The following is a 21,322-nucleotide window of genomic DNA, read 5'->3' on the forward strand; positions in this document are numbered from 1 at the left end:
AGCACTGTTTGCCCATAATGCACATTTCTCATTTGTCTGCTTGACTTCATTTTTGTTTTCCCTTCTCCCTGACTTTATTTCTTTAGTCCTTAAGCTCTGTGTTAGCATCAGCCAGAAAAGAGATTGAACTAATGTCAGACAAGATGAGGGGTTTGATATCAGAAAAAGAGACTCTGGCACAGGAGGGGAATACTTTAAAATTAGAGAGAGGTTCATTATTATCAAAACTTCTAGAGTTGGAATCAAAGATTTTGTCAATGCAACAAGACCAAGAAGAGCTTTGGACAATAAATGAAGAACTTAATTCAGAAAACAAAAAAATCCTAAAGCAGAGAGAAGAAGCTGAGGCCAAAAGCCAGCAGGAAAGCACAGAAAAGGTAGCACTAATTTCTGAGAAAGGCAAATTACTCTCTGAAATAGAGGCAGCACAGGCAGATCTTCTGAAGATAACTCAAGAAAATGATGCTCTCCGGTCTTCAGAGTCAACCTTGCTCCAACAGCTGAAAGAACTTCAGGCCAACAAAGATGCTATGGATGTGGCATGTCAGAAACATATCAAGGAACGAGAAGAACTGGAGCATTATCAGAAGAAACTTTTGGAAGAGAAGGATGCAGTCATTAAAGACAAAGATGATGTCATTCAGAAGCTGAAAAGTTCTTACGATGACCTGGGCAGAGAACAACGAGAGCTACTACAACAACTGTCAACTCTGACTGCAGAGAGAGATTTGGCCCAAGATAAACACTTGGATCTTAAAAATACACACACAGCCTTAAAAAACGAACGGGACCATCTATTGCAGATGAGTCAGAGTCTGCAGTCCGAGAAGGAGATGCTCCTTAGAAGTATAGAAGAGTTGCGCCTGAGTTCAGCTGATACTGTTAGTGAAAACCTGGTATTAAAGGTGAGAACAGAAGAGATGCAAACAGAGCTAGAGAGTGAACATGAGGAACTTAAAAAGGTGATGAAAGACAATACAGAGCTGAAGGCTTCCCTTGCTAGTCTCACTCATCTTCTTGAGGAAATTAAATCCTCAAGAGAGACATCCAACTCTGAATGTATTAAGTTACTTCAAGAGAAAGAGGCTCTTTCTTCATCAGAACGAAGGCTTTTGGCTGAAAAGGAGGAACTTCTAAATGAAAATAAGGTAGTTACTGAAAAGCTTGCTAAGGCCACAGAAGATGCTATACTTGCTGAGAAAACCTTTACTGAGAAAATAAATGAATTGAACTTGGAAAAGGAATCTGTTTTTTGTAAGTCACTGCAATTTGAAAAGCACAATGAAGCTCTTCTGAAAGAGAAGAATGAATTGGAGAGAAAATACTCAGAGCTCCTTGATGAGAACAAGTCTTCTAAAAATGCGGTTTCTGATATGAAGAGAGAACATGAGCTGAACATCTCAGCCAAGAGAGTTCTGGCCCAAGAGAATACCACACTCCAAGAGTCCATTGAAGCTCTCAAGGAAGAGCTAAATAAGATGAATCTGGAAAATCAAGAGCTAATCGCTTGTAAACGTGACCTTTCAGATCTTCTGAAAGAGGCACAGGATGCCAAAATAACATTAGAAAATGAACTGTCTGCTCTGTCTCGTGACAAGCAGGTCCTGTCATCTTCGTTCAAGACCTGTTCTACTAACATAGAAACACTAACCAGAGAGAGGACCGAATTACAAGAGAAGTGTCAGAAATTAAATGGAGAGCTTGAGAATATGAAAGAAAGCTTAACCATAGAAAAGGAAGCTAGAAAACTGGACAAGGAATCATTTTTGTTGGAACGTCTGGAGCTTCAAAATAACATCAGCTTCTTAGAGACGGAGACAGAAGTGATGAGAGAGAAAAATAAAGAATTTCTGACTGAGAAAGAAAGTTTGGTTCAGGAGAAAGAAAAATCTGAAACTAAACTGGTGGAAATAATTAAAGAAAAAGAAATCCTCTGTGCAGAGACAGAGCAGCTGGCTTCCAAAATTGAGCAACTGAAGAGTGACTTTGCTTCCTTGTCTACATCAAAAGCAGAGCTCCAGGACTTGCACAGCTGTCTGTCCAAGATGCTGGATGATCTTCAGCAGAAACATGAGGTGACTGAGAAAGAGAAGAACAAGTTACTTAAGGAAAATGAAAGTCTGCTTGCTGAACAGAAGAGTCTGGTCATCAGCAGGGAAGAAACACTAAAAGAGAAGGAGAAATTATCCAAGAACCATTATAAACTGCAGGAGGAAGTAGCTCTGTTAGAGCACACTAACATAGACCTCTCGGGCAAACTGCTGGTCTCTGAGGAAAAAAATCAGATGCTGCTGGAGGAGGTGAACAATCTGGCTTTGAAACTAAGAGAAATTGAGACTCTCCAGGCCCAAACAGTAATGCAAAAAATGGAGGTATTGAAACATACAGTTAAACAATCAAGTATGGTTATACTAATACTGAGCACTAACTCCATGGTTTCCTCTCTGCACTTCATTGCACAATCAGCACTTCATCTCAGGGTAAATGGGCTGGAGTTTTGTTCTCAATATATTACTGTGGGTTTTTTTTAAGTTGTAACTGAGTCTGAAAGACATTTTAACTATAATAATTCTTTTTAAAGTATTTCTAAATATAAAAGCCTATGTTGTCGCTGAATGTTGCAAGAAAACAACAAAAACTGTGAATAAAAGGAAGCTTTGTTTTCTGAATCTGGTAGAAGAAATCGGACAGTTCCTCTGTTGAAGTACTTTGCAGCTTAATAGCTAGTGTAGGAATTACAACAAACTAAAAATTTGAGTTATTCAATAAATATAAAAACAATGTACTACTCCTGTAAATGTAATTGGATAATTAAAAAACAATGCAGGAGAACCATTTACATTTGCATTATAGGACTTTCAGACTGTTAAAGATATTGGCATCTCCTGTGTTCTTTTTATTCACAGAAGTGTTTTGTATTCACCGCCAACAAATTCTGAATAACATTTTGAATTTCACCTTGGCTCAAAGCCCATAAAATCACTTAGGATATATTGAATCCATTTTGTATTCTATAGGAATGGCTTATGCCTACCTTGGTACTTTAATAATATACTTGTGAATTATTTCATTTTATGAGGGCATAACAAACAACACTAAAATGATGTGATAATTGGTCTATTTCCTAATTATTTTTTAATTTACATTCAAATTTTTATCAATTGTTATAATTCCACATTCTCTGAAAATAGAAAAGTTTGTTGGAAGTGAATATATACGAACTACTACTGTCTAAAATATTCAGAAGTCTAAGAGCAATCACAGTTGTAAATAGAAATCCAGGAAATAAAAAAGAAAGGAAGAAATGGGCTAAGTGGTGACCCAAGCATGGGGTTTCTGCATGGAACTGAATCTACTCACGTCCGTTTATTTTTACACTTTATGCCAGCTTCAGAATGCAAATTCAGAGTTGAAGTCCTCGTTTAATTGGAAAGCATCTGGCAAACAGTGGAGCTGTGCATAAAGTATTGTGGGTTTGCTTTCAGAGGTCCCACTGGTAATACTTTCTTCTCCTCCATCCTCACTTTATACACAGGCTGTCAAAATGGCAGAAGATGTTTTACAGACTGTGGAGAAGGTGACCAAAGAGAAGGATGCCATTCACAAAGAAAAGATTGAAACTTTGGCTTCTTTGGAGAACTCTAGACAGACAAATGAGAAGCTGCAGAATGAGGTAATCACATTTAAATGCTTTTATCTGAAAAGTATTGCCTGGTTTGTAAGTGACTTGGATCTTTCTTGCAGTGCGTATGCAGTTTGTGAAATATGTGTTTTAGGCTTTGGTTACTTTCTGGGATGAAACCAAAGACAAAATCATGCTTCAGTTTCCTGGTTGTATGGGTTGCAGCTTCACACCCCAGTGAAGTGCTGCAAGGTCTGACAAGGTACAAATACCACTGACCTATGCACTGTACAAATAAATGCATTGGCACAGCTGTCCCAAAGAACTTACAGTCCAAGAAATACATCAGTTCCTCCAGGGACCCGTTCTTCAGTCTATGCCCTTCCACCACTTCGTGATACATCAGGGTTTGAAAGCAGGGAAAATGTCCTCACTAATCTCTCTTACACTCTTTGGCCTCAGAGAATCTTGAACTAACACTGAACTGGGAACTCTTCTGCAGATCTTGAGCACTCCGTGGCCTCTTGTTGATGGCTATTTTCATCTTTTGCATCTCTTGTAATAATGGGTAGTGAACAGCTGGGCTAACCTAAATGCAACAGCTTGTTCTGAAATGGTAATGATTTCCAAGGAGATCTGATCGCTCGAGAATTAAAATCAGTGACGTTAATAGTGGCAGGAGTTCACTTTCTGGATTAAAAAAAAATAAGGCAACCACAGGGTCCTGTAATGCCTTGAGAGTGACTGAAGATTATCTGTTATGTAAGATAATGTGTCACTGAATGTGAACAAATAAGGTTCACAAGCTTGTGGTATTTATGTGGTAGATACAAGCTCAGTAAATAGATATGCAACAATTCAACCTGTGCAACACGATCTCTGGAAGGAATTGATTACTTACGGTTGCAAGCACAGCATTCAGCCTCCCGTTTCTTGGAAATAAAGGTATGGTAAAGCAAGAACTTTTTATCAGTTACCTTGGAAGAATAAATATCAAAGGGAACAGCTATTTTTAACAAGAAGTGTTGAGTTAGAAAAATAATGCTTTGAGTTGCACAGCATTTAAAATGGAGGTGCTTTGGAGCTTTACATTTTATACCACGGTCTATACATCAGATTACTGTAAGCTCCTCTTCAGTGGACACCAAGTTCTTGTGCTGCTAGACTTGAATTCAGAAAGGCTCATAACAAATTTTGCTAGACAAATGCTTCTCAGTGTGAAGTCGGAATTAATTTAACAAATAATGATGATAAAGTGGATCAGCTCAGGTCACTTCCTCCATTTTTCTGAATATCTCTTCTGAATGCTGCACCTGGAAACATTACTGTTTCATTAGTGTAATGAGTTCTTTTTCCTCTTTAAGTTGGACATGCTTAAACAAAACAACTTGAAAAATGAAGAGGAACTTACTAAATCAAAAGAGCTTCTAAACCTAGAGAACAAGAAAGTGGAAGAACTTAGAAAAGAATTGTAAGTATTTCTATGTGAATTTTTTAAACCATTACTTTTACCTTTCATTAAAAAAAGTCTTTCAGTACATCTCCAGTATCCTCGCTTATAAGGCAGATCAAACTTAAATACTAGTTTGATGTGCGTATAACTTCAAATCAGAACAGTGCTCCTGAATTCTCAAGTTATTGAAGAAATCCTTCACTTCAAGCTTGGTTTGAAACGTTATGTTTGTTGGAGGAATTATATCGTTCTGCCACCTGAGGGCACTAGATTACTTTAAAGGTTTTATTGTCAAGAAATCCTGTTTGGATTTGATTACGAGTATCCTTGGAGTGTTAAGTAGTTTTAAGAGACTTTGTTTATAGAAAATCTGGTTCTGCTTTCATTTTTCATTTATGGCCTTACCCAGTTTATTCCTGGTGCCATGCTATGGACTGATTTTCTAACTGGTACCATACAAATGCCATATATAGAACTATGTAAAAGTAGAGTTAATTTCTTAACATTTGAGATGCTTTATTTGAGAAACTACCTCTTATGAGCTACAAATGAATAACGTGTGGCATTGTACACAAATTAACTGCAAAGCATCTGATATAAAGTAATTTGTACGTGGAATGTCATTGTATCAAAGCTTTTAGTGTGCCACCATGAACAAAAATCCAGCCTAATTATTGCTACCCTGCAGTAGCTGCATGTCCCCTGGCTTTCAGAGATGTAAAGCATTAAATCACAAGTCTCTGTTCCCACTCTGAGAAGAATTTCTTGACTCACAGAGTGAGAGCTGGAATCTGGGATATGGACTGATAGCCAAGAGTAGCTGTGACTAATTATTGTTATTAGCTTCATAAGTCATTTTGTGACAGTTCTTACCGCTGCTCTGAGGTGAAGACAGGACACAAAGGAAATCAGCACACGGAATAAATTCTAAGTTCTCTACGACTGACAGTTTTTACTGCTTGCTTTTAAAAAACTGCATGCCTGTCTGTATAGAGAGCAACCTCGTCTGAGAAAGGCTGGATTTCATTCTGCAATTCCTGCCTGCCTCTATGCACGTGGGAAATGCCAAAGAAAAATAATGATTTCTAGACTAGTTGCTCTCATGCTTAGGACAGCATGGGGTAGCAGACTGATTTCATGGAAAGACAAAATATAAATTCTGCCTGACAAATTACAATCTAATATTTATAGAAATTACTTCCTTGAAAATCCTCTGTACTGAAGGGTGTTCTCATGATTCTGATAACTGTGCTTTTTATTTTTATTTTTTTTTTTCTGCTTAAGATTAATCCAGACAGTTGCTGGATATGGTCTCTAGTTACCAGTGGTATGAGACACTGTGGATAAGTGGTTGCTGGTCTGGTTGATATTTAATTGATCTTTGTCATAGTTATTTTGTGTGCTGCCTTTTTTAATTACAGTGAGGTGTTAGCTTGATAATAGGCATTTCTTGATCAGTGGTAATGAGGGTAGTGAGAACACCCCTGAGACGTCAGTTGATAAACGTGGTGCCTTGCCTTTGTGAAAGAGAGGAGAGGGGAAGTTTTGTCCCCAGGAGCTCTGGCTGTAGGTAGGGCAACAGTGCTGCCTCCAGATCAGTGCCTTTTGGAGGTGGGAAGATAGTGCAATGGAATTGGTTTGCTTTGTAAAAGAGCTTCTTCCATGGAAAAATAAGATGAAGAAAATCAGAGCTAACAGCTGGATGTTGTGTATTCATTTACTATTGCCTATTGTCAAGTGCACTTTAAGCTATCAATTCAAAATTCCTGGGTAGTAAGCACAGGGCAGTGTTTCACACAGATTGACCCCAGTGTTTTGTGTGTGTTTTAATAATACCCCGAATTTCTGCTTAAATGCCAAAAACAAAAAGAGGAGACTGGTTAGTACTGCAGTTCAACAAACAATCACAGTTAAAAATAGGTACGTTCCTGCATCAGCAAGTGTATTCATACAGAGATAATTTGAATCAATAGTCGGTGATGTGAGCTCGCCTGCTTAGTCCAGTCGAGGTGGTTTAGATTGGAAATTGGTCAAGGACTAGATAACTAAAAATTGGTGTAGTTAGAGCTCAGAGATTGACTAAGATTTTCCAGCCATTTCTTCATATTATGTGCTAAGCTCTAAATCTGACTTTGTTTTGTTCAAATGTTCCTAATAACAAACTGTAGAGTTGTTTTATTTTGAAGTGCTTGAATAAGTTTCTGACTTATGGGTTCTTCTACCTCCCACGGCAATAAAAATATTTTTAATATTCCAGTCAGGGTTTAACTCTGCAATATTGGCACATAGGAGTACTGAGAGTGCTTGTTACCAAAACAAAACCCAGACACAGAAGTTCCCATTTCATGAAGTGAAGGACACCTTTTTCATTTTTTAAAATAAGTTGTCGAATGTTATAAGAACTTGTGTTAGTCACTTATGTCACAGGCAAGCATGCAATTTAAAAAAAAACAAAACTTGAAAATAAACGTACTTTAAGGAAACCACATGTATTATGGACAACATAGGCTAATGGAACCTACAGATCCATTTTTATAGCTCAGATTTGGTTTTGTGTCCATTAAACTAATGAGAGCAGAGTCGATGTTTTCCTGGTTTGCCTCCTGTGATTCTGCATGTTCTTGGTTGTTCAGGTGTCAGACCTTGTAGGAAGTATTTAAATAAGTGGAACCATTTTTTTTTTTAAGCAATTCACATGTTTTCTCCTACAAAATACACAGACATTCATTTCTGAGAAAGTCTGGGCTGTAAAGCTCACCAGCAGTCCTGTCAAACTGCACTGTGTCAGGCACGTTTCTGAATGCAGGTTCTTGTTAACCATCGGAAACATGCAGCACCAGCAGGCTGAGCTTACCTTGTACCTCCCTGAGCACCTGCTGCATGCCAAGGAGAAGGAAGTAGTCATTTTGTGCTGCCACCGCCTTTCAGGGCTAGCCCTACCTGTGTGCATCTGAGGCGTGGAGCGTCACCTTTCTTATAGATCGCCACGTGACCTAGATGTATTTTTCCAAGCTGTGAAGCTGATTCTCTCCCACAGTTTTTTCTTGCCTCTCTCGTTCCTATGGTAACAATGCACTCTCTGTCCTCGCAGCGAAGCGCTGAAGCTGGCAGCTGCTCAGAAGTCCCAGCAGCTTGCAGCTTTGCAAGAGGAGAACGTGAAACTTGCCGAGGAGCTGGGCAGAAGCAGGGACGAAGTCACAAGTCATCAGAAGGTAGAGTGGCTGGAACGTTTCCTGATCTATGGTGAAAGTGCTGTACATGCTGTTTCCACTGCTGTCTGGGTGACGTTGCACTGCATGTTTGTGATTGAAAGATGAGTTGTTCTGAGAATATTTTAAAATAAATTTGGAAACCACCTGCATTGGGAGGTTAGAACTGCAGGCTAACAGAAGGTTGCGTAACCTGTGAAGGATACTTAGGAGGCTTGGAAATAAGCATAAATTAAATATGCTTTAGCCAAATGTATTAGCAGACACTTGCTATTTCTGTCAGGAGTGATTTTATTATACAATTATGAAATCTCCGTCTAACCAGAACTAAGGAAATCCATTTATTTAATTCTTCTCCTTATTCTTGCTCTCCCTTCCCACTAAAAAGAGTATTTAGGATGTCTTTCAGCATACTATTTAAAACTGCTCGGTTGGAGTCTATAAAAAGCACTATGCACACATATGCTTGCTTAGACTCGATACTGTGCATGTATACGAGCAGTGTTGCAGTCAGGTACCGGGTACATGGAGGACTAGAATTGAGGTGAGATTTTTTTTCTGGTGGTAGTTTATAGTGAAAAAAGACTATTTGTATATTTCTACTTCTTGCATTTGCACATGTTGGAATCTTAAAGTATGGGCTTAGTTATACAGCTTCTAATGCTGGTAGTTGCCAAAAGAGATATTAGATTTAAAACCATTAAACGTGGTTTCGTTTCTCGTGGAGCAGTTCCAGTGATAGCCACACCATGAAGGCATCTTTGGAAGCTCTAGTCCAAAAGCATGAGTGTGTGGGACATGTTTTACACACGGCCTTTCTGAGAGCACTTCTGCAGAAGAAGGGTATGCCTGTTCTCGGTGGCAGTGGAACAGATGTCTTCCATTCTGCAATGTAGGCTAATGCTTTTAAAGCCAAGAGGCTGACTTTTTCCCCCAAGGTACCTGCTTTGAAATACTGAGGATGAGTAAATACAGATCTGGCAAGTTTCTAAATCCTTTTGGCTGCTGCTAGGAGTAATGCACGAGCTTCTTCATCCTGAAGGGCCTTCGGAGATGATTAACAAGAGTCCCAGACGTGTGGGCTCCAGCACTGACTCATGCCGCAACTGAGTAGTGATGTGACAAGAGAATGCTGTCATCCTAAACAGCCAGTGGGAGCTCTGCTCCCCGCTCCCACTTGTTTTCTTAAATTATTTCAGAATCTTTGAGGCAACCTGTTCTTTTCAGAAAGAGTTGTAACTTGAAAGTGATTCGGCGACACTGGTCAAATCTTTCTACCTAACGTACGTGGCCAGGGTTGATGTTCAGAAAGTCCCTGGAGGGAGGGACCCTTCAGCCCCCCAGGCGTAGGCTGGCAGTGGTGATTGCAACCTCATTCTGTGGCCTCTGTAGTTTCCAGATGAACTTGCAGAGGAGTCTTGTTGTCTGCATCCTACCGACCTGTGGATCTGTCAGCAGAGATCCTCTAATTGCCAGGACAGAGAAGTCCACGAAGCACAGAGTCAGTTATCTCGCAAATTGTAGCGCCCTCAGTTCACTCACACCATGGCCTTTTCTTTCTGTGAGCGGATGGCTGCAGTAGATTGGACTTGGAAGTCTGCTAGAGCTTGAAGCAACAGTCTGCTTACCTGCAAATTTCAAATTTGAGCCTTGGCAACGTGGCAATGCTGTTGCATTGCTTAGGAGTAACGTTTGGGCTATGGCACCTGTAAGCCTAGTAACCTGCATGGCCTCCTAGCAGCCGGGAAGGGGCCTTGCACATTCCAGGAAATTCTTTTCGTGGCAAAAGGAACAGAGGCAAATGGTGTCATGGAGAACGCAGGTTTCCTTCCAGGTGTCACATCACTAACGAGCACAGCTTTCCTCAGTGCAGTTCGTACTGATGACGCGTGCAGCATACCTGCCAAAACTGTTGTGTCTCGTGGTTCCTTGGCACTGGAGGCAGAGGTTCTGCTAACAGCATTCTGTCGCCTCTGGGGCCTTCAAGTACTAACCATCATTTTAGCACTGACGGAAATCTGCTGCTGCCCTTGGGAATGCAACTTTTTTCGTGTTCCCTTTAGACCTTACCTAACCTAAACTTACAGTCTACTTGTCCTACCTTTGACTCAGGCAGGTTCTCTTATTGAAACAGCTGCAAAATGAGCTGGCCTCAAGGTTTCTAGCGCTGATAGCCAGACCTCAGGCTAGCACAAGCTCACCGATTCCCACCGACGCTTATGTTTTGCTGTTACTTGGGTGAATGTACACTGTGTTTAGGCACCAAGTGACAGCATGGTTTGGAGTTCCTTGATTCAGGCTGTCTGTGGGAACAGAAAAAATGTTGCCATGAAGAATTGCTCAATTAGATTTAAGAGAACAAGTGTCCGTGCTAACAATGAGGAGGTCGGACATGGAGCAGGGTTGCTTAAAAACTGGATGATAGGAAGCAGTGCTTCAGGCTGCGTTTCTGTGCATGTGCCTATTAAAATGCAGCCAGAAAGGTAGCAAGCGTATGTTTTAAGTATTTTGAGCAGTCACTATGGTAACTATATAAATTCCAGCAAGTGTGTTAGTCAGTTGGGTTAGTGACTCTGTGACTGCATATGACACACTTTGCAAAATTAATGGATACTCTTTCATGAATGATTTATCCTGACATCTAAAGGTTAAAGTGCCTTATACTAAAGATGCTGGGGGTGTTTTTCTATATCGATTCACAAATAATTAGCTGTCTGTAATTAGTTAAAGATTCCTGGTCAGATACATGCTGAGCTTGGGGAACATTTCTGGCTTCAATTTATTTGCTGAAGTATTTGAAGAGCCTCAGACCTGCCCAGGCATTTTAATTTCATTGGAAAACAAAACAAAACAACTGCAGAATTATCTATTAGCCGAGCTGGTCCATCTTTTGTACAAGGTATGTGAGACGTCTGCTCTGAGGCTGATGAGAGAACAGATTGCTGGAGAACTGTTGATGAGAGAAGAGGGTGCCCTTTCTACCATAAAGTTGCTCCAAGCTTGATCCATGACTGGGTGCAGCTGCAACAGTGGTTTAGAAGCTGCAAAACTCCCTTAACGTTTGCTCTCCTAAACTTTTCTCTCTTTAGCATCCACTTCTGTCTTGCTCTACACAAAACCCACTCATCTAGTTCTCGCTAGTTGTGAGGGCTTAATGTGGCCCCGCGGAATCACAGGTCTGGGACACGGTAACAGACACCAGACCAACAGCTTTAGGGATAAATTATTTAATCTCCATATAGCGGTACAGTAACGAATACGGATCAGTAGTACAATTATCCAGGTCAAAATGACACCAAATCCAGTAATTCATCAATACTGGGCTAAACTTAATAGCTGGGCGCACAAACACAATTCTCTTTGGTGCTTGCAGGAGGCCAAGACGTACTGTGTAAAGCAGCGCTAAGCCTCACACCTCTTTTGTTTGCACAGGACCTCAAAGTAAAGCAGTAACAACCCCTCACTAGCTAATATGAATTAGTCACTGAATGATTCGCATTTGTGTGCCTGCATTGTCCTGGAAGAAAATTGATTACTTTAAGGATTTTTAGGTTCTGTAGCCTCCTGTGTCTGTTTTACAATGATAATGATGTTCTGATACATTGTATTAAAGAAATAATCCACGGTGTATTAACTGTAGGGTTTTTGTGTTTGTGTTTTAGCTGGAAGAGGAGAGATCAGTACTCAATAACCAGTTATTAGAGATGAAAAAGAGGTAAGTTTTCTTCTGATGTGTATTGAACTATGTGGTCCTACAGAAAATTTGAAAAAAAAAAAACCATAATACAAAAACAGTGCTAAGGAAAAGCAGTTCATGCCTATTGTAGTGAAAAGTACTGAGGTTGTTACACAGGTTGGGCTTATGGATGGTATCTTCTGCGTTTTCTTTATTAAAAGTGAGATGAAAAAGTAATTATTAATATAAGAAAAAAACATGTAAGAAGAGGTATTTACCATTTTCTCTTTAGTTATGCACCTCTTGCATTGTACTAGTTCTCTTCGTTTTCAGTAAGCAGTTTAGCGTTTGATTTTAGTTTGCTCTGGAATATTGGATTGTTCATCAGTCTGATAAACATCATACGTACAGATCCTCCCCAGTCAAGTTCTTAAGGAGTAATGGAAAGATAGTGATGATAAGGATTGTTATTTAAAATAACACTAAAGGCAGTTATTCAGCTGTTGGTGGCTTGTTGTTACAGTTTTGAGATATTCATTTCCTTTATCAGTAGTTATTGCAGTTCATTCAGCACTGCTTTTAAATACCAGGAGATTTGTCCTGGGTGACGGGGGCATCCCTTTGTAAACCGTGCTATTCAATAAATGGTCCCAAGTTACAAACTGTACGGTCTTCCTGCTATTTATAGGGAAAGCCAATTGGCTATGTACCACAAGGTATTCAGAAAAATGTAGGCTTTTCAAAAGTAATTGTATAAATTCCTAGAAAAAGGTGCAGTTCTCCATGACACCAAGTGTGCTCCAAGCAAAACAAACAAAACCGTTATAATTTCGTGCATTAACAATGGTTGCAAAAAAGACGGTGAATGGCACCTCAGTAGTCATGCCCATCCTTGGCTACTCAGCAGATACACTGGGCCTGTTTTTATTCCCTAATAATCTGTTACTTTGCAGAATCTGCACCATACTTTCTCTCTCTCACTTTGAAAGGACAGCATGCACATAGGAAGCTTTAGGTTGTGCAGTACCCTCGGAGAATGCAACGGTTTAATTAGTCATTAAACAGAGAGGCAAGGCAACAGCTGAAGCTCCAGCTTTAACCAGCCTTAAGAACTGGCTCACTTGGTCTTTAGCTGCATGTAATAGCATAGGTGTAAGTCACTTATTTTTTAAAAAGAGGTGAAGGAGAAGATAGTATTCTTTAGCTGGTGTAAAGACTGTTTGACATCCACAGTAATTAGTGAGCTTATACCAACTGAGGATCATCTCGAGCATATCTGATGTGGAGGAAGGAAGCGAAAAGGGATCCCCCTTATTCATGCTGCTGACAGCTTACTATGCTGTTTATAGCCCATTAATTGAGATGTTTTAAAATACATATTTAAAGTGGTGGTGAGAATTATTTTAAATAGTGTAACTGTCTGTAGTGCAGATGTGTCTGCACTGAAAATGTATTTAGCAGTTAATTTTATGTCTGTTTTTACTCTGTAAGAGCTGCCTGAAATAGCCTAGATAAACATGAAATCATCAGAGTGAATGTTAACGTTACTTTCAGGGTTGTCAGGTACATCTGTGCTTAGCTTCAGCTGGTTACACTGAGATGCCCAAGTTTGTGACTGGCTTAATGACATTTCTCAACAGTGTTGAATAAACTCCAATAGAACGGATAAAACAAGTAGCAGAAATAGTCTGTGTTATTGAAGAAAACTGCAGGCCATGAGGGGTTAAAAAATGGAAGCATATGGCCTTATTTCCTAACAAAAAATTTAGGCTGAACGAAGAACTAATTAAATAAAAAAGGTGTCTCTCTAAATTCCCAAACTCCACTGAAGTTGGTGATGAGCAATAACTTCTTCCTTTTATCTTCAGAATTCGAGATGCTGAAACAGAGACATCTATTTATTTCAATTAGGTCAAATCTCTAACAGTAGCTTTCCCACCTTCCTTCCACCCACAGGAATTTAGCAACTCTCTATGAAATAGTCCAGCTAGGAGTGGCAGGAGATTAATATTTATGACTCTGAGGGGGTTCTGTGTTACTCCAGTTCATTAGGTTCACTGTGGGTTGCTGACTGTCTTACTGTCTTTGAGCTTGCGCTATTTATCGATACTCATTTCATTCCTCTCTCTTCCCTTTCCTACCCTTGCTTCCTTTGCTATATCTGTGTGTCTTTAATGGTAAGACTCAAGAAAGTCTATCCACGTTACAATAAATAATATATATATTTTTTTTTTAGTAAAGTTGTTGTACATATTTTGGCTGCCTTTGTCCCTTGGTGTCTTGCTTTTGTTTTGTAAAACACTCAGCAATATATATATATATATATACATATGTTATATAGTCTATATTTTTTTACCAAAACAAAAAAGCGCCTTGGTGCAAATTTAGTTCTTCCTTATAGTATTTTGCATTTCTACTCCACGTTTCTAACGTTTGGTTCTTGTTATCTTGCATTTTTAAAGCTTGCCCAGTAACACTTTAAGGTACTTGCTTCATTCTTAGAATTTCTTATTTTTGTAGTAAGGGAAGAATCTGGGTGATTTTTTTTTTCCAATGTTAAACAAAACAACAACAACAACAAATCTCATTGTCTCCCATGAGTTCCACATACTGTGCTCAAAATAAGGCTTAACCTCCTCTAGAATATAAAATTTTAAAATGGTGTATGAATTGACAGTCTTGTCTCCCCTGGCCCCCCTTCAATCCCTGCTGCCCAGCAGGGATTTTGGATATGAACTGGCAGGGGAAAGGTTTTAAGCTCACTGGGTCACCGTGTGGATGCCGTGTTCCCCACTTGGATAAGTAATTAGTGACATACACCGACTACATTTGTACTTTCCAGTTTGTACGTTTTAGAGGGCCTCTAACTGGAGCTGTAAAGGATTGCTCCTGGAAAAACTGCCCTGTAAAAGCAAAAAAGCAATGCTTTCACACAGGCGCCTTTTTCCCCCTCTCGCTTTCTCTCCTCTTTTCTTCTCGTTTCTTTCTCCTTGTGTTATAGTACTCTAGACTCCTATATTGAATTTGTAAATATATATTAATACGCTTACAAACTGTTTACCTTTTTCAACCACCTGAATGCTTCTGCCTCCTTTTTACAAGGCCAATAAATGGCAAGTTAACTATGTTTGTACAAAAAGCATGCGCCTGCCCTTGACCTCTAAGACGAGGATCTGACCAAAAAATAGAAACATTGCCTTAATAGCAAGTTCCGGAGCATGAGGCAAGTCGCTGGGGTTTCCACCTGCCCTTTTACAGCTGCGTGCAGAGCAAAGGGAAACCTGGGCAAAGTCTCAGGTAGGGGAGAGCTTGTGAGCAGCATCGTGCAGACGTCCTTTCCCGTTTCCCCATCCTTCGGTACACGGTGGGGTTGCAGCTCTGTGGATCAGAGGCGGCAGCAGTGTCCTGTACACTGCCGGGACATTACTTTCCCACAGCACCACCCTGTGCTTCTGATCCAATTCAGCAAGGCATTTAAAAACATGGGGCAGGCTGGAGCATGTAAATAATGCTGCGGAAAAGCACAGAGACTGCTGTCGTGCTTTCAGTGCTCTGCTGAACCGGGCTTGGCAAGGGATAAGGAGGAGGGCTGTTAAATGCCACTGCCCTTTTTGTTAGCAGGAGCACAACTTGTATTTGAAGGCAAGATCGTGCAGTCTGCAACTTGTGTTTCTGTTTATATTAATTCTCTCATTGTAAAAATGTACCAAAATCAACCTTTGGGTTTTTTTTGGTAGCTGCATCAGCTTTTCTAAACCCCAGATTCTCCACTTGCTGCTTCCATTCCTGAGTATAATCTTAACAATGAAAGAATTACGTTAATTGTGCTCTCATTGTTGAGTTTCCTATTTATCTTGAGTCAGCGAGGTTTATTGTATTTCATGGTCTGGGTATCGTGGCTCTCACTAACTGTAGATACCATGGATGTAAAAACTTCTCAGTAAGGACTTAGGAGCTATTCCCTACCTACTGCATATCCTCACACAAGGACATGTTCCACTCTTGGTCCCTTGAACAGTCCGAAGAGAGCGTAGTTTCGTTTATTAAATGAAACCACTATGTCATTCGGTCTCTTTGAATTACTGTCTTCATGCTTTTTGTGTAGTGGGCATGTATTCCGATAGCTTAGTTTGTCAGCAGCCCTCTCAGGATTAGTAAGAAGAAAAGCAGCTAACTTCAGCCATCGTCTGAAGTGGGACGTGTGGAATCGCACAGAAAACTGGCTTCATCCCCAGAGGCCTGGAGAGTTGGCAGCCAGCTGCTGGGCACCACTTGGTGCTCTCAAATCAGGCTTCTCCTCTAGACGAGTAAACACAGATTTTGGAGTAGCAAGAAATGGTTTTGGTGGCCTTTATTTATTCATTCATTTATTTATTTATTTTGACAAATGAAAACCTTTCAGCTTGTACTGAATTTCTGTAGCAATAGCCCTAGCACTAGAGGACAATTGTCCATCTGTGTGTGGCCTGTGACCTCTCAGGAAGACTTGCTAGCAACGACGTTCTCACAGTAATGCTGTGATGCTTTAAGAACGCCAGCAGGACAGGAACTGTAGGCAGAAGCCATCTCTATTAGATCAGCTGAAAAAGTCGGGAAGCCTGGACACACGTACACAGGAAGGGCTTGCGCCTGCTTTGGAGGATTCCTTTCTAAAACCTCCTTCCCATGAAACAAAACAAATCCCAGGGTTTATTTATTAAATCAGGGTTTCTGAGGGATCAGTAGTTGTTAGAAGCCCAGAAATGCTCGAAGTATCTAATTCAGGAAATAAAGTAACTGAAATTAGTGAGGACCAGCTGATACTTCCAGCATCATCAATGCTTTGCATGACAACTTGTACAATGAGCTTTGCATGTGTGTTTTGTTGCTTGTTAATAATTTTCAGGAAGTAACAAAACTCTGATGTTAGGTTTTGTGGAACATTGTGCAACGTGTTTGTTTATCCTGTATCTCCCCAGTCTATTGACTCGTTTCTTTAAATTCAAATGGATACGATGATATGCAGATTCTGGCTTTTACTACCTAGGTAAACTTTTTGCTTTGTTTCCACAGTTGTAACATCTGAAATGTTTACACAGATATAGAATCTTAGTTAAGTACAGAATTAATATTTAAGAAGAACTTCTTACAGTAGTTTACTACTTAAAATTAATTTAAACTTCTTTAGGCAACAGCATTAACCTATTCCTTGGATGATTTCTGGTTGTATTTGGTTTTCTTCTAGAGAATCAACATTAAAAAAAGAAATTGATGAAGAGAGAGCATCTTTACAAAAATCCATCAGTGATACTAGTGCCTTGATCACACAGAAAGATGAAGAACTGGAAAAACTCAGAAATGAGGTAAATGAGGAAAAGCAGGATGCTTCTCAATCTTTATAGCTACAAGTGTCTGACTGTGGGGTTGCTACTGAAGAGTTGGATAATTCATTTTAATTTAATTTAATGATTAATTTAGCATAGTTAAATGTTAGAATTAAATCTTTATGTATATGTACCTAGTTAGTGCCTGTGCCTCTGGCTAGTTCGGTGAGAGCTGCCATGTGTTTGTGGTGGCTGTTTAGCCCTTAGAATGGTACCTGTCTGCTTTGACTTCGTGCTGGGAGACCTAAGCATTCCGATGTAACTCTTACAGATCACAGTGCTTCGTGGAGAAAACGCTTCTGCGAAAACCTTACAGTCAGTGGTTAAGTCACTGGAGTCTGATAAGTTGAAACTTGAGGAAAAGGTGAAAAACTTGGAGCAAAAGCTCAAGGAAAACAATGAGCCATTAACTGTAACTAGCCCCTCAGGTAAAAGAGAAAGCTTTTCTTGTGTCTGTGCTTTCAACTTTAATCTTGCAGGGGTTTGCAGCTGTTAAAACACAGTTAAAACGAGCTTCAACTAATTGAACCTCCTGAGAAATGTGACTTTTCTGTTGTAGGACAGAGCTAAGTTTTTTCAAATGAAGGAAATCTGACCAGCTGCAAAATGTAAATGCTCCCAATTTCACCAGTTAACCCCATTCACACTAGGGGCAAGAGTGTAATTTGTCCGGAAGTGATGCATGCGTAAGCTATTCCAAAACTTTCATTTGTGAACTGTCGCTGTCACCTAAACACACAGTTGTGTATTAATAAATAACGTGCAATATTGAACATGCTTCTGTAATGCACTGGTCAAAAAAAAAAAAAAAAAAAAAATCCCCTGAAAGCCACCCTCACTGGAACTTACCCTGAATGCTCAGGAAGCAGTAAGAATAAGATGTGTTGGAGTCCATAGATTATTCCACTATTTCAGTCTCTGAATGAGCCATTGTATGTTTCACCCTTTAGGTTGCTGGCTGTTTATGCCTTGCCTTTTTGTTTCTCTTTAAAGGTGACATTGCTGCTAATCTACTTCAAGACGAAAGCTTGGAAGAGAAGCAGGTATTTGGTTTGAAACATCACCGTGCTAAACAGCAGTGTGTCTGTAGGCAGGCTGAAATATTTTTCCAAATACGGTTCCTGTCAGATTTTGGAAATCAGGATTAAAATGGGCAGATTTTTCTTTTCACCTTGTGCATCTGAGGGGCAATGTTAATGGCAGGAAATACTTAGAATCAAGTGATATTGGAGAAATGATTTGTTACCAGAACGTGGGGAAGCGAGCAGGAAAACCATGGGTAGCAAACTTTGACCCGCAGCCTGTTGGTGAGGCACAGCTCAGCAGAGCACTCTCGTAACTGCTCCTCACCATCCTTTCCAAAGTTTTCTTGGGCACAAATAAGGAATGAGGCCTGGCCGATGAATCTCTGGTGCTTGCCGTCTAGGAGAAATGGGCTGCCAGAGTTCCAGCGCCACTTCTAAGCTTCTGCAGATGAAATTGTTGATTTTTGCATGTTTTTAACTGTTGAACTCTGCTCAGAATGAGGGTTGGCAGCGGTGGGACAAGGAAGCTGCTCAGGTAGCATACGCTTGGTAACAGATTTAGGAGAAGTCTGTATCAAGGAGTACGATAATCCTAACGAACATGTAAAAGACTGCTGTGCAACAGGCTGCCTGTGACAGCAAATGCCTGGGAAGCACGGTGAGAACAGAAGCGCTTCCTGACCACTATGAAGGCTCTTGCTAGGTCACTGGAGTCAGTCACTGACTACAGGTGTCCTTCCTAGTGCCGTATCTGTACAGAGGCCAGCAGCAGTGTAATTAACGTACACTAACCACCAGTCTTTCTCTCTCTTTTTTCTTTTTTTTTTGTCTCCTTGAATTCACCGGCTGATGACAATACTTCCAATCAGCACGAGGTTTGTTCCGCTTTTTGGCTTTCTGTATTTTGCTCCCTGTTGATCTGCCAAGCACTACGTGCTTGCTGTCAGCAGGGGTTCTGCACTGCTCACTACTGATCCCTGTGACTGGCTGAAGCCAGCTCTGGGAGGTGCCGCGTGGGCGCTGTGCGGTCCCGCTGCTGCCTCCAGCGCAGCTCTGGGAGTGACTCCGGTCGCCCCCGATGCACCCACCTGAGCGGCAGGCCCAGAGGACCGGAGATGCAATTCTGATCAGAATTACACAGCTGGCTTTTACGTTCAAACGTAACATCAGAAAACGAGCTTGAACTATCGGTGGTGGGTTGACACCCACCGATGTCTGTCAGACACGGGCTGGGCTGAACGAGCTGGCTCCTGAACAGAAATCGTACTGAGGGATCCTTTGGGAAGTTTCTCCCAGTTCCTACCCCCGATTCTTTCAGTCTCCACTTGTGCTTTCAGTAAGACGACGACACACGGGTAAAAATTAATGCCCGTGTTGGTTTGAGGGCCTTTCCTATGTTGCTTGCTTTCTCTGGAAGTGCAGTCCTCAGCCTTGTTCTTTCACGTCACAGATTGACTTCCTGAATTCAGTGATAGTAGATCTGCAAAGGAGAAATGAAGAACTGAACCTGAAAATACAAAGAATGTGCGAAGCAGCCCTCAACGGCAATGAAGAGGAGACAAACAACTACGACAGGTATAAATCCGAAAGGGGAACCTTGGCTTTGTTCTGGGAAGCGTTGGTAGCAGTCGGCTCTGTCAGCTGCACGGTGCTCAGCCTGGTGTCAGCTGTCGTGGTGAGTTTAGGTGGACTGAATCTATTCAGGTCCATCGCTACGGAATGCCAGGTGGTGCAGACTGATCCCCTGCACTTATCTATCCCAAACACTGATGTGATGTGTGTTGTCAGTCTCGGTTGAGGCTGGCCCTTTCCACGCTAGGTAGAAGAGTCTTTCCCTTATGATGCCGTTACTACACTGAGAGAGGGAGATCCAGTCAGAGAAATAGAACTAAAGCCTGTGTTGTAAATTATGAGCTCAGATCTCTCCTATCAAGGGAAAAGAAACTAGTTTACACGTGTTACCTTTCAAATAATGTCTGCCTGTGCCTATATTTGCATAGAGCAGTTTTTTTTAGTAAATATTGTAGTGTGAGGGAATACGGGGAACTGTGATGAACTACAGGGTAGTTGAGATGTTAGGTCTTCAATGTTGTTGTAGTGTTTTCATGTCTTTGTTGACCACAGCGCTATTTTCAACAACAACGAGATGGGTTTCGGGGAGGGCAGGAAGCAGGCCTTTCTCCTTTATGAGGGAGAAGCGCCCTGCTTGACTTGCATGGGTGCTGATCTTGCAGTGAGGAAGAAAGCCTGTCGAAGAAGAAGCCTCGTCTCTTCTGCGATATCTGCGGCTGCTTTGACCTTCACGACACCGAGGACTGTCCCACCCAGGCGCAGATGCTGGAGGAGCCTCCCCACTCGGCTTACCACGGCAGCAGGAGGGAGGAGCGCCCCTACTGCGACACCTGCGAGATGTTTGGGCACTGGACAGCCGACTGCAACGACGACGAGACCTTCTAGTGCAGGGGCAGGAGGTCGGACTGTCTGTGCGCACTGAGCGGACACTTCACACCACCAGCATTTGCGTGTGCTGAATGTCAGGAAAAGGGACGGCGTTGTTGACCCCGTGCTCCCAGTCCCTTTGCCCATCCACTCCAGAATCAGTAAATTGACAAATATTCCCCCCCCTCCACTAATAAACGCCCTATTTCCCTTTATTAAACTTAAGTGAAATATAAATAAATGATTTAATAAATGACTTTATGCCGTTTCCTCCCAGGTTCTGGGTTTGTTGCAGCTCCTAACCAGCCCCGCACTCGCGCTGGTGCAGCTGCTGCCGGGAAGCCGTGTATAGAACGAAGCCCTAGAGTTATATTAAAGCTTATTTAAGTACCTTGAGCTTGTGCTGTTGATTTCACGATGCGCTGAACCGTTTTAAGGCCGCAGTTGTACGTTTACGCTGTTTGGCGCGGGACTGGGGTTGAGAAGCGGTGTGGTGGCGTTCCCCTCCGCTCGGCTGCTGCCCCGGAGCGGGGCT

General features: G+C 41.2%; 1 protein-coding gene across 3 annotated transcripts in view; it reads left to right on the plus strand.

The window, feature by feature from the left end:
• The window catches only part of CLIP1 (CAP-Gly domain containing linker protein 1), a 69,666-nt gene extending 48,483 nt beyond the window's left edge, over positions 1-21,183 (plus strand). The window contains exons 18-27 of one of the 3 annotated variants that reach the window (XR_014573600.1): positions 87-2,372; positions 3,536-3,673; positions 4,987-5,093; positions 8,167-8,287; positions 11,947-11,999; positions 17,185-17,302; positions 17,595-17,751; positions 18,317-19,223; positions 19,799-19,923; positions 20,583-21,183. Coding sequence is in view for 2 of the 3 variants with exons in the window: in XM_083804173.1 (XP_083660299.1) it covers positions 87-2,372; positions 3,536-3,673; positions 4,987-5,093; positions 8,167-8,287; positions 11,947-11,999; positions 17,185-17,302; positions 17,595-17,751; positions 18,317-18,366; positions 19,799-19,923; positions 20,583-20,805 (3,378 nt within the window). In the remaining variant the exon portion in view is untranslated. The remainder of the gene's footprint in view (positions 1-86; positions 2,373-3,535; positions 3,674-4,986; positions 5,094-8,166; positions 8,288-11,946; positions 12,000-17,184; positions 17,303-17,594; positions 17,752-18,316; positions 19,224-19,798; positions 19,924-20,582) is intronic. The other 2 variants (XM_083804173.1, XM_083804174.1) reach the window with 2 other exon arrangements.
• Positions 21,184-21,322: the final 139 nt, after the last annotated feature.

The sequence above is a fragment of the Anser anser genome (assembly GCF_964211835.1).
Source record: "Anser anser genome assembly, chromosome: 18".
Classification (NCBI taxonomy): Eukaryota; Metazoa; Chordata; class Aves; order Anseriformes; family Anatidae; genus Anser; species Anser anser.